Source organism: Dryas octopetala, chromosome 1 (genome assembly GCF_963921425.1).
Source record: "Dryas octopetala chromosome 1, drDryOcto1.1, whole genome shotgun sequence".
NCBI lineage: Eukaryota > Viridiplantae > Streptophyta > Magnoliopsida > Rosales > Rosaceae > Dryas > Dryas octopetala.
The window spans coordinates 10,172,381-10,185,472 of NC_141366.1; the positions used below are offsets into that span (position 1 = coordinate 10,172,381).

Genomic DNA, 13,092 nt, shown 5'->3' on the forward strand with positions numbered 1-13,092 from the left:
CTGATCTCCCCAGAACAAGTTGTGATGGAGTATGCCCTTCGCTTCAGATTTCAAGCATCCAACAATGAAGCAGAGTATGAGGCTCTCATCGCCGGACTCAGACTGGCAAAGGAGCTCGGCGCAACCAAACTGAACATCTTCAGCGACTCCCAACTCATCGTCAACCAGATATTGGGAGAGTATGAGACTCGAGAACCTAGCATGACTGCCTATCTCGAGAAGACTCGTCTGCTGCTTGGGAACTTCCATGAGTACAAAATATCCCAAATCCCGAGGGCAGAGAACTGCAGAGCCGACGCCTTGGCACGTTTGGCTTCGGCCACAGACACCGGATCCGCTAGACACGTTCCAGTTGAAATCCTGGACAGACCTAGCACCGCCGAAAACGAAGTCACCGTCATGCAGACCGAGGCCGAGCCGAACTGGATGACGCCGATCATCAATTACTTGGTCTCCGGGATCCTTCCCCCGGAGAGGGACAAGGCACGTCTCATCAAGACGAGGTCGGCTCGGTTCAGCATGATCAATGGTCAGCTCTACAAAAGGAGTTTCTCCCTGCCCTACTTGCGGTGCGTCACTCCCCAAGAAGGTCAGGATGTGCTGAGAGAAATCCACGAGGGGATATGCGGAAACCATTCTGGAGGAAGAGCCCTTGCCTACAAGACAATCAGACAGGGTTACTTCTGGCCAACGCTGAACAAAGACGCAGATCATCTCTCTCGCGCTTGTCTCAGATGCCAGCAATTTGCCGCGGTCCCCCATCAACCTCCCCAGGTTCTGACCTCCATATCCAGCCCCTGGCCGTTCGCGCAGTGGGGACTCGATCTGATCGGTCCTATGCCGAAGGCGAAAGGGCAAGTCACTATGGCCGTAGTAGCAGTCGACTACTTCACCAAATGGGCCGAGGCCGAGCCCCTAGCCACAACCACAGCCGAACGAATGGAGACCTTCGTCTGGAAGAACATCATTTGCCGATTCGGCATGCCGCACACCATCATTGCGGACAATGGCAAACAGTTCGACTGCAAGAAGTTCAGGAGTTTTTGTTCACGTCTGAACATCAACTTGCGCTTCACCGCGCCTTACCATCCGCAGTCAAACGGACAGGTCGAGGCCATCAACAAGATCATCAAGAAGACCCTCAAGACTAAGCTTGATAATGCTAAGGGGAATTGGCCTGAACTCTTGCCAGAGGTGCTTTGGTCTTATCGAACTTCCTATCGCAACTCGACGAAGGAAACACCCTATGCATTGGCGTTCGGAACTGACGCCGTCGTCCCGGTCGAAATGGGGACTCCTTCATTCCGGACCGGCACATACAATCCCGAGACCAATGACACCGGACTTCGGCTCGGCCTGGACATGATCGAGGAGAGGCGAACCGACGCAAATCTCTGCCGAGCCGCTTACCAGCAGAGGGTAGCCAAATACTACGATCAGAGGGTCAGACCCAGAAGCTTCAGATTGGGCAGTCTCGTCATGAAGAAGAATCCCCTTGCCATCAAGGAGAGTTCGTTCGATCCGAACTGGACCGGACCATACAGAATCACAGGCATAGTCAAGCCTGGCACTTACAACTTGGCCACTCTGGCTGGGAAGCCTCTCAAGCATAGCTGGAACGCTGAACACTTGAAGACTTATTACCAGTAAAATGTAGTTAGGATCGGGGACTGTCCGACTTAACACCCATTCCAATCAATGAAGAGATGAACACATTTTGACTCATTTCTTCTTATTTTTTCAAAGCAAACACTGGGGACTCTACTCCTATACACTTCCAGCAAAGAGGAAAGATCTAAGTGTTTCCTTCGAAAAAATAGTAAACCCATGTGCCGAGCCGAAGTGCCATTCTCGGCCCGACGTTCGGTGCATTACAGACTCATCAGGTCTATAAACTCATGTGTCGAGCTGGCGCGCCATTTCCGGCCCGATGCTCGGCATATTACAGACTCATCAGGTCTATAAACTCATGTGTCGAGCTGGCGCGCCATTTCCGGCCCGATGCTCGGCATATTACAGACTCATCAGGTCTATAAACTCATGTGTCGAGCTGGCGCGCCATTTCCGGCCCGATGCTCGGCATATTACAGACTCATCATGTCTATAAACTCATGTGTCGAGCTGGCGCGCCATTTCCGGCCCGATGCTCGACATATTACAGACTTATCAGGTCTATAAAAATCCCTGTCCGAGCCGAAGTGACTTCCTACAGTCCTAACGTTCAACAGGATATTTCTAAAAGAAAAATATACACTCCAACCAAAACTTTCATCGTGCATGCCGAGCCGATCTGAAAGTAGGTTTGAATATTTTTCTCAAAAACAAAAAAACAAAAAAACAAAAAAAAAAACAAAATTCCTAAATATCTCAATGGGTATGCCGAGCCCATCTTGGGTATACTTATAGACCTACTTATCTTGGGTATACTTGTAAAGCTGACCCTAAGACAAGTTCTAATTTATCATTACCATTCATTTTCATTGCGATCGGCATGTCGAGCCGATCCCAGAATGTCTTGGTTTTTATTATTGTCACTTTTATCACTTTCATGTGTTATTGGTTATGTCTTTAGCTTAATTTCCAAGCTGAACTGATAATAACTTGACTCATAAAGAAAATACTGATAAAATAAATAACATAAAACCAAATACAAATTGTTCCAAAAACAATTAAACCCGAGCCACACTTCGGCTCGGGAACAAAAAACAAAAACAAGATAATATAAAAAACAAAATAAGCCATCATGCAGATCGCTCGGCAGGGCCCTCCAGGATCGGCTCGATGGACTCCTCGGGCGTCTCCTCACCGAGCTGCACCACCTCAACCCCGCCGATCTGCATCTCAGCGTTGGGATCGGATTCGGGGGCCGGGGGGATCGGGGTCGGCTCGTACGTGGGCAGTGGAGGATCTTCCGGAGTCGGCTCGGCTTCAGCGGGGACTTGGCGATCGGGAGGAGGAAGCTCGTCCTGGTGACTCCCCTGGGTATCCTCCCCCTCGTCATCGGACTCGCCAAGGAATGAGACATCCCAGTCCGGCCTCTTCGACTTGATCTCGTCCAGAAGCTCCTTATACCCCTCGAAGTGGGCATCGGCAAGTGCCTGGGCGCTCGGTATTTCAGCTCGACGTCGGAGCTCGGCATTTTCGACCCTCCGTTCGGCCGCCTCGACGTCTCGCTGGAGATCGCCGACATAGTGCCTCAAGTCAGCCACATTTTGCTCCGAGGACGCAAGCTCCTTGCCGAGCCGAGCGACCTCCTCCTCCTTCCTGGCCAGCCTGGACTGCAGACCCTCCGACCGTTCGCGCTCGGCATTGACCGTCCGCTCGGCCTCGGCCAACTTCTCTTTTAGCTCCACGACCTGTGCCCGAAACCTCTCCAGTTTCGCCTCGGCATCGACGGCGGCCTTAGCAGCTTCGAACTGCCTCATGGCGAGCTACAAGGAAAACATATCTGTTACTAATCCGAACCGAGCGGATAGACAAAATCCGAAGTAAAAAGACTTACCATCATAGCCTGGCGGGATGTGATCAAAGCCTGGTGGCTGAAGCCCGGCTCGCCGTGACCGGTCCACAGCCCCTCCAGCGCCTTCGGCGTCATCACACGCTTAAAGCCCGTGACGAACGGCTCGAGGCAAGGGTCTACCTCCACCGCCTTCGGGGGCCCCAATCCGGACGCCTCGGCACCAGAACCGCTGGGCCCGGCCCGAGCTCTCTTCTCCACCGGGGCCTCGGCCTGGGGAGCTTTCCTCTTCTCTGCCTGTCGAGTCGGTCTCGGCGCAGGAGATCTAGGCTGAGCTGCCGCTGGGGCAGGAGCCTGGACCGGCTCGGCAGGGGCCCGACCCGCGGCCCTCCTCTGGACGCTCCGAGCAGCCTTCCTCCTCAGGCGAGCCTCCAGTTCGGTGGGCGCCATTCCCCTTTCTGCCCTCGGATTCCACCTGGGTACAAACCAGGAGATCCCACTCAACCTGATCTGAGTCGGTCCGAGCAGGAACTTGGTGGACAGGTATTCGGCCGGTGAGTCTCTGATCACGGCGATCTGATCCTTCAGCTCGCCTCGGAGTTTATATTTGCCCCAGCTGACTGCAAGGATGAAACAGAAAAGAGTTAGCCACGAAATACATATATACAGTCATTACAAAATATATACTGATTGCCCTCGGATCGGCCCCAAACTTCCAATGCCCACCTGGGATCCTAAAGGCTCTGGGGACCCGAGCCGGGGTAACATCGCTCGGATCGGCAAATTCCCAATCCCCGGAGAAAAAAAAGTATCTCCTCTTCCAAGTCTTCTGAGAGGAGGGGTTGCCCGAGAACAACGGCCCCGAGTAGGCCTGCAGGTTGTAGAAGCCGAGCTCAGTGTTCTTCGACCTCAGCGCGTAGGAGCAGAACAGGACATCCTTGTGTGGTACACACTTGTGCACTTTGTGCCACAAGATATGCATGGACAGGATGATCCTGTATACATTTGGGTTCAGTTGGTGCGGCGCCGCGCCGATCGTCGCGAGCCAGTCCTGCAGGAAGGGATGCAGGGGAAGCCGGACCCCATTCTCAAACATCTCGGGGTACATTGTCACCCATCCTCGTGGAGGTCGGCTCGGTATCTCTCCCCCGCTCGGCAATCTCATCTGTACGGACTCGGGAACCGAGTACCTACTCCTCAAGTCCTTGAGATGATACTCTGTCATCTCATTAGGAATCTGATCGGCCTTCCACGCCAATTCCTCGTAGAAGTCCGGGTCGATCGGACTCCCCGTCACCCCCTGAGCCGAGGTCGATGCCTCGTGACCCCTGTCTCTTTCATCCGAGCCTGAGGTGAGTCTGCTCGGGATGGTGGCGATCGGCTCGACGTCAAGAGGCTCTTCGTCGCCTCCTTCGGCCGTCCCTTGTTCCCGATCGGAACTCAATATCTCGGGGTTTTCTTGGTCCCCCCGGGCTCGGCGCTCTCCACCTGGGTTGCGGTTCAGTGCCGAGCCGGCCTCGTCCAATTCTTCGGACAAACCGTCCCAACTCGCCTCACCCGCAGGTGGGCTTCGGCTCGGCTCGGCCTCACCCGCAGACGGGCTTCGGCTTATCTCAGCCTCACTATCTCCTTCAAAGGCTTCTCCCGAGCCGAGCCGGCCACTCGAGTCAGTCTCAGACATTACAAACACCTTCTCACCTTTCTCTCTCTTGCTTTTTGAATCAAAAAGTGGTTTTTCTCAAGAACTCTCAAGAACACACGCCCAAAACCCGAAAATGCAGAAAACTCAAAAAGGAGGAGAATCACTTACTGGTTTTCCTCCGCCCAAAGTCTCCGCCCCTAACACACTAGGAACCACCTCGCCCACGACCGTGTCTGGTCAAAATCGGGATCGGACAACCTCTCGGACGGCGGTGAGAGATTGAAATTCGCGGCGAGAGAGAGAGGTTTCGCAGAGAAAGGAAGAAACTGAAGATGAAAGTGAAGAGGCAGAGAGAGAAACTGCCAATTTATACCCCCATGCAAACCGATCTCAACCCTTCATTTCTGGCGCTTCACATGCCAGATCTTGACACCTGTCAAGCATTCAAAAATACCCATAATGAGGTGACCCTTACGTTCCCCCATGCAGAAATCAAACGTCCCTTCACCTGCCCCTGAGATATTTTGGCCAATCACAAGTCGTCATGTGTTCGGATCTTCGAGAACATAGATTTGTAGGGTTCGGCTCGGATCAAACAAAGTGCTATCTTTGGGAAAATCCTTACATCTCAACTTCCAATCCACCACTGTCTGCTCGGATCGGAAGTTGGGGGACTCCTGTTTGTGGGAAAAACCACATCGATCCGAATAGCCAATCACAGCTCGACACGTGGCTGGTCAACACCCACCTCGGAGTTGACTTTCTATGGTCAAACTTTGGCCTCCACATCATCACTGGTCAGCATTTCCTCTGCCAGCTCAGACCGAATTTCCACGCCGGGCCCACCATGTTCGGTCCGAGCCGAACCGATGATCTTTCAATGGATCGAGTGTCCATCTCACCACGGTCATTCCGGTTCGGCTCGGCTCGGCACAGGGCACGGTCTCTTTTCGAGTTCTGGCGTCGACCAGTTAGGGCTCGGAAGGACCCCAGTCTACTGGATCGGCTCAGTCTTGAATCCCATGCCCGATCCGATCACACATGGACTTTATGTCTACGCATAAGAACATGTGCTTGTATCGGCTCGGCTCGGCTCTCCGCCGCCATTCCCGGGAAGATCATGCTGGGACGAACCGCCACACTTAAATGCACCTGACACAAATCTTCTGACAGAGGGGATATCAGGCTTGCATTCATGACTACTGGAGCAGTCTGCCTGAACCTTCCAGCCTTGCATTTAATGGAGCATTCAATGCAGCATTGAATGCTGAAGAAGCAGGCAGCTGAGCATGCAACTAGGTCTGACCAGGTGCGTGGGTCTCTGGCAACCATTCATTCACATGCAGGTATCTTACTCATTAAGGTTTCCTTTGCTTATATATATCAAGTCATATGTGCAAAAACGAGGACTACGCATCTACACACAAAACACTTACACAAAATTTCCACTCTCCGAAGAGCATACCCAACTTGCTGAGAATAACCCAGAACATTTGCCTTGTTCTTCCCATTCTCCCAAGTTCTTCCTTTGTTCTTCCTCATCCACCATCAAACACCATCACTGACTTCATCATCGGAGCGTGTTTGGCTGGTACCACACCGGTCCATCTCCCTTGACCTTGTTTCTCTTGCAGGAAGATCTCAACCAGCATCCACTTCATCATCCAGCGAAGCACCTGATCAGCCAGATCAGCTTATCTAAGTTGTTGCATCTACCTTACGAGAATTTGCATCAACAATACGTATGCATATATACGTCATATATAGGAACCTTCTATGTACGTGGATACTACGCCAGTCAACCTAAGTAAAGACGATTCAAGTCTTTGGGTATTATTGGTACTAATCTAGCACATGTATGTTAATCTGAGGATAAAACCCAAAACTGCAAATATATATTAGAAAGACTTAGAGTTCAATCCATTTTATAAACGTTTTTTAGACTACGACCGGTAGTGATTTAGGGTTTTTAATTATATTTTTTTATTTTTTTATTTGACGGCTTTATGTTAGGTTTTAACTCGATATTTTAGACAATATTTTCTATTAATTTGGACTTAAGATTTCTTTTAATATTGGAAAGAAATATATCATTAAATCAAGGGAGATTTAGAGTTCAATCCATTTTATGAGCCTTTCTTAGACTAAGACCAGTAGTGATTTAAGGTTTTTAATTAAGTTATTTTATTTTTCTTATTTGACGGCTTTAATTAAAACTTAACATGCAGCTTCTACAAAGCCCACTCTACACCCTAGAAGGGGAAATACCCTTCAAATAGAGGTAAATACCCTTCAAATCGGGGAAAAACTTTATTATGAATTAAAATGATTTTCTTATAAATTTTAAAACACCTCCGATCTCCATCTAAAAACTATTTATTATTTCTGATGCATTACGCTAGACACTCACATCAAAATATGTACAACAAAACATTAATATATTCTTGCGTACGTAACACTCCAAGTATGGAAGTATTGCGACTGTTAACTAATTAGTTGTTAGTTTAATGTTATTTTTCTCAATACTGATACTTGGGAAAAATTTTAAGTTCGATTCTCCCTCTCAAATAATAATAAAAAAAAAAGCTTAACTACACCATTGGTCCACTAACTTTTTTAAAATCTCAATTTATTCTACAAACTAAATTTTGGACCATAATGGTCCACGAAATATCAGCTATGTCCCAGTTTAGTCCAAACCGCGAGTCAACCCTGTTATATTTTTTTTGTCTATATTAGGGGTAAAATTGTCCACTCACTTCAACTTACCTTCCCCATTCTCTTCACTTCAAGTTATTCATTATTAATTGCTATTTTTCCAAAAAATATTTTATAATTAATATTTTATTATTAAAATGTTTTTATGTGAGAATATTCTAATTATACAACTACTAGCTTCTTATAAGTGAAATCATAATTTCTCTCTAATATTATTAAATATTGATACGATGTTGAATAATTTAAAATAATTAATTAATAATTGTTATTCAATAATAATTAAAATTTTAAAATAAATTATTCTACCTAGCACGAGTAATTATGGGTCGAGCTAAGCTTAAGGTTTAAGATAATTAGATCGATTTAGCCCGGTTTAATTATTAAATGAACCGGACTAAGCATGACATGAAGCACAAATTAATAGATCTATTTTAACTCAAATCGGCCCGTTATACGCATGTATTGTTCTGAACCAAGGCCCTTGAAGGTATGAAATTGTGAATAAAGTAAAAGGAAATGCAAATGAGCATATCATGATCAATCTTTGGTGAAACAATCACATAATAGAGCAAACAAATTAACAAACAAACTTTCACAAGAAAAGAACAAATTTACAACTGGCGTTCTTGAGGTCCTTTGTAGAAAAGTGAAATCACCAGCGGCCAAGCACGTCATAGTGCGGATAATGAATATAGCTTGATGTGCATTGAATTGGAACTACCACTGGTTTTGGTTTTTCCTCTGCTTTCTTCACTTCTTCGACACTAACTATCCTGGCGAAGCCAAGCTTCTTTCTCAATGACTTGGTCAATTCAACGGAATCAACATTCTCTCCAATCACCTCCATTTGCTCTTTCTCTACGTCTATTGACACGTTGCTCACACCTGCTCACATGTATATAAATATATAATTAGTGATCCAATAATTGACTCATTAATTATATCAACACCAATCCTATGAATGATGTTCACTATTGGGTAGTCACCAAATTATTCCATTAATTATTTGATCCAAATATGTATACCTTTGGCCACTGCAGCAATCTTCAAGGCGTTGGTTCTGTGTCTCTCACAGTTCATTTGCACCTTCATAACTATCTTTTGCTGCACCATGTTATAAGCTTTTTGGGACCACGGAATTAAACTCTATGAATTAATGAATTTATATCTCTGCTACGTCAACCCTTCAAGTCAATGAGAAAAGTAACATTAGGCAAGCTGTATTTAATTTATAGGAGCGTCCTTGTCTTAAAATATTATTATTAATTAGGAAAGACTAAAAAGACAGGGACGTACCAGATCTTAATAAAACAATATTTTAATAAATAAATATATAGTCATGAGTTGCTTGGAAACCAAGTTAATTCCACAGATCGACCAAATCAAATAGTCAACCGTAATTCAAATTTGACTAAGTACTAAACCACAAATTAATTAGATATAATAAGACCTAGCTAAAAAAAAAAAAATAGATATAATCATATAATAAGACAAAGGTTTCCTTTTACTAGTCTTTGTACCTGAACTGAGGGCTGAGCCTTGAGGGTGAGGGGCTGGTGGGCATGGGAAAGGGGTTTGGAGTGGGCTGGTGAAAGTGTGAAACCAAGGGTTTTTCATCTTTGGCCCAGTCAGACAAAGATGAAAAAGAGTTTTCTTGTTTTTTGAGTTCTTATGTGAGTTTAATTTGCTCTACTATTAATGTGAGTTCTTATGTGAGTTTTCTAGTGCTAGCCTTTGGTATTTATACCAATCACTCTAAAATCCACAAATTCATGAAATTCTTCAAAATCATTAGCTTTTTAAATACACGTATTACTTTTGTATACTATTAAAAAAATTTTATTGAATACACTTAGATTTTCATAGACTCCTCAAAAGTCTGAATTGCATATACTCAAACTTTTATAAACTCCTTAAAAGTCAGAATTGTATACACCTAAATTTTTTAACTCTTTCAAAATCCATTAAAATATCAATTGAATACACCCTAAGGTTGTGTTGCTTAATTGTTTTTTTTTGTCTTTTTTCTTTTTTCCATTTAATCTACTGATCGATCATATGACCTTTGGTACGTTCTTATAAATTATAAATTCTTATAAATTAGAGGTGTTTAAGGTGTTAATTCTAGCAAAGTGCCTTATGACCGAGTAAACTAAGTAAACACTATATATCTATATATGTTTTGCACAGTTGAACTATGATATGGAAATCCTTCAACTATCCTTTGAGACCTTATTGATTAATTTATAATGAGTTCATCATATAGAAGTATTTGCACGTACTATAACCAATTAACCATGGTCCATTTATAAGGTTTTGTTATATATTCACACGATTAGGTATTTGTTTGCACTTGGGTTTCATCTTTCGAATGAACACTACTTGTACTTGTGAATTTGCAATTAAAATTTTCATTTGTATTGTTTGTTGATATGAAGTGTAATCATCAAGTTCAGGATCCGATGGTTCTAAGAACCCAAGATTGGCTGTAAGACTAAGCCCACCTCAAGGCATTGGTCGAGTTTCCTGCCGTTTAGTTATAACTTATAGGATTGGTTATTATAGCTTGGAGGTCATCTCTTTTCAAAGAATGAGTTATAATCTAGTTATGAGCTTCAATTCATTTCTGTATCTATAAATAAATGTTGTGTACATCTTGATTAATTAATAGAAAATCATTCTTTCAAGCTCCACACTTCTACTCTGCTATATATGCTTTAATTAAGAGTTTGGTTGATATAACCAGCCCTGCTGCATATTATATATATGCATAATGCTAGTTGTAAATAAATGAGTTTAAAGTGAGACTTGATATATATGGAACCATGACACACTGTCACATATATTTGAAATCTAAATCTAAAGTTGGGCCATCCGGTTTAATTTGGGCTGTTTTTTTTCAAGTCCCTGTTCTTCAGGTTGTAAATGGGCTGGCCCTTCTTACACTTGTTCCAAAGAGGAATTTTGAGGGCTTCACAGTGTTGTATATGGTTCATTGGTTCTGAACCATGGCCCTTATAGGTGTGAAATTGTGAATAAAGAAAAGGAAAAACATATGAGCATATATCATAATAAATCTTTGGTAGTGCATAAAATACAATCAACAAAATTTCAGAAACAATCACATAATAGAGCAACGTTACTACATGGAAAAAAACAAACAACCAAACTTTCTCGAAAAAAAAAATAACAAATTTTCAACTGGTGTTCTTGAGGTCTTTCGTAGAAAAGTGAAGTTAACAGTGCTCAATCACCAGCGGCCAAGCACGTCATAGTGCGGATAATGAAAATAGCTTGATGTGCATTGAATTGGAACTTCCACTGGTTTTGGTTTTTCCTCTTCTTTCTTCACTTCTTCAACACTAAGTATGCTGGCGAAGCCAAGCTTCTTTCTCAATGTCTTGGTCAATTCAACGGAATCAACATTCTCTCCAGTCACCTCCATCTGCTCTTTCTCTACGTCTATTGACACGTTGCTCACACCTGCTCACACGTATATAAATATAATTAGTGATCCAATAATTGACTCATTAATTATATCAACACCAATCCTATGAATGATGTTCACTATTGGGTAGTCACCAAATTATTCCATTAATTATTTGATCCAAATATGTATACCTTTGGCCACTGCAGCAATCTTCAAGGCCCTGCTTTTGCCTTCCTCAAGGTTACTTTTTTGGCACGGAAAAAACAAATATTTGCATTTGTCAGAGTTGAGTTGCACCTTCAACACTATCTTTTGCTGCATAAATAAGGTCATGATCGATATATATCGTAGTTAAAACCTTTTGTTCATTTGCCTAAAAACATATATCTGTAAAACTTTCATGAAATGCAGGGCAGCAGGAGTACTTATATATGATCTAAAAACAAAAATTGAAAGGCTTACCTTCATGTCGGAGCTAGAGTATGTATATAAAATTGAGTAGCTAGTTTTTTTGGGACGAAATTAAAAACTAATCTATGAATCTATATATGTATATAGGAATATATGAATGTATCCTCTTGATTTCTAGTAGTTGAAGACTTCAAGGTCGATCGATCACTTGCAAAGTAACACTAATGCTATATATGTTGTATTTATAGGAGCCTAGTGATATATGGTAGAATTAATTGGTATATAAAATAAGGGGATTAGCTCCCTTTGACTTGTTCCTACACAAACACGTAAGCTTTTAATCAGCTGCTTGGAAACCAACTAGCTATTCAAGCCACACCCGTACGTTATGCTTTAAAGTACAAGACAAATATCAGTTTGGTAAGTCCTGCATACTTCCAATCTAGACTCTGTTGGTGTCGCTTTTTAACATTTAAGTAAATGGAAGTCTTCCATTTCATTTCATATAAAATTTGTTCAGACAACTCTATGTTCATTTGATCATGCATGAAACTGAAAGCGTTGTGTTCCCTTAGGAAACAATCAATAAAGTGGACTTCAAACTTCTTGTGTGAAAGCTTCATAAATATATTAACCTAAACCTATATAGAAGTTTCGTCACAACAATCATAATAATTGAAAGAACAAAAATTAATTAATTCCATCAATCACATATTCACATCTATGTCTTCCTCAAGGCTAAGGAGTTTTTTCTTCAACGTGGATGGCTGAGATTCACATTAAAAAAGCCTTCCAGTACTATTTGTGATGTATGTATGTATATGTATGTCATAGGAACCTTCTATGTACGTGTAAACTATGCGAGTCAACTAGGTGTACACTGGGCTAGCCCGGCCTGTTTAAAATCGGTCCATTTGTGCCGTATTCGGGCCGGCTCAATTATTTTAAACCTTAAGTCTAACCCGGCTCATGGCCTATTTCATAACGGGTTGTGCCAGGTTTGGACCAAGCCGGGCCGATTAATTCTTTTATTTTATATTGTTATTTAATAAGTCAAAGATTTAATTATTAAAATTAATTAACAATATCAATATAAATATAAATTAAAAAAAATTAATAAGAAATAAGTTTGTAATTAAATATATAATTGTATTTAATTTTTTGGAAATATTTTTATATATGGAATTAAAAATTAGTTTTTAAATAAAAAAAATTGAGAAACTAATATAAACGGGCCGGCCCAAGCCCATAACGTGCTCGGGCAGACCCAACAGGATAGAAAACCTTGGCCTGGCCCGACCCATAAGTACGAGTTGAGCTCGACCCTGCCCATTTAATGACGGAACGGGCCAGGTCTAGCCGACTTTAAATGGGCCTTGCCTGTACTGGACTCGGGCCGGCCCAACCCGATGTACACCTCTAGAGTCATCCTAA

General features: G+C 43.2%; 2 protein-coding genes across 2 annotated transcripts; both read right to left on the bottom strand.

Moving 5' to 3' along the window:
• Nucleotides 1-8,469: 8,469 nt before the first annotated feature.
• Nucleotides 8,470-8,930, bottom strand: LOC147297633 (heavy metal-associated isoprenylated plant protein 16-like). The gene is made up of 2 exons (XM_086229644.1): nucleotides 8,843-8,930; nucleotides 8,470-8,702 (listed from the first exon to the last, which is right to left on the bottom strand). The coding sequence occupies exons 1-2, from the start codon at nucleotides 8,928-8,930 to the stop codon at nucleotides 8,470-8,472; spliced, it is 321 nt and encodes a 106-aa protein (XP_086085770.1).
• Nucleotides 8,931-11,048: 2,118 nt separating this feature from the next.
• LOC147297634 (heavy metal-associated isoprenylated plant protein 16-like) lies at nucleotides 11,049-11,852 on the bottom strand. The gene is made up of 3 exons (XM_086257264.1): nucleotides 11,710-11,852; nucleotides 11,439-11,562; nucleotides 11,049-11,300 (listed from the first exon to the last, which is right to left on the bottom strand). Exons 1-3 carry the CDS (start codon nucleotides 11,713-11,715, stop codon nucleotides 11,068-11,070), a joined length of 363 nt encoding a protein of 120 aa, XP_086113390.1. The 5' UTR covers nucleotides 11,716-11,852; the 3' UTR covers nucleotides 11,049-11,067.
• Nucleotides 11,853-13,092: the final 1,240 nt, after the last annotated feature.

Excerpts from the sequence above, each read along its gene's own strand:
- LOC147297633 (XM_086229644.1), bottom strand. The coding sequence starts at position 8,930 with ATGGTGCAGCAAAAGATAGTTATGAAGGTGCAAATGAACTGTGAGAGA. Across the intron at positions 8,703-8,842 it reads GATTGCTGCAGTGGCCAAAG|GTGTGAGCAACGTGTCAATA; the intron begins GTATACATATTT and ends ACATGTGAGCAG.
- LOC147297634 (XM_086257264.1), bottom strand. Across the intron at positions 11,301-11,438 it reads GATTGCTGCAGTGGCCAAAG|GTGTGAGCAACGTGTCAATA; the intron begins GTATACATATTT and ends ACGTGTGAGCAG.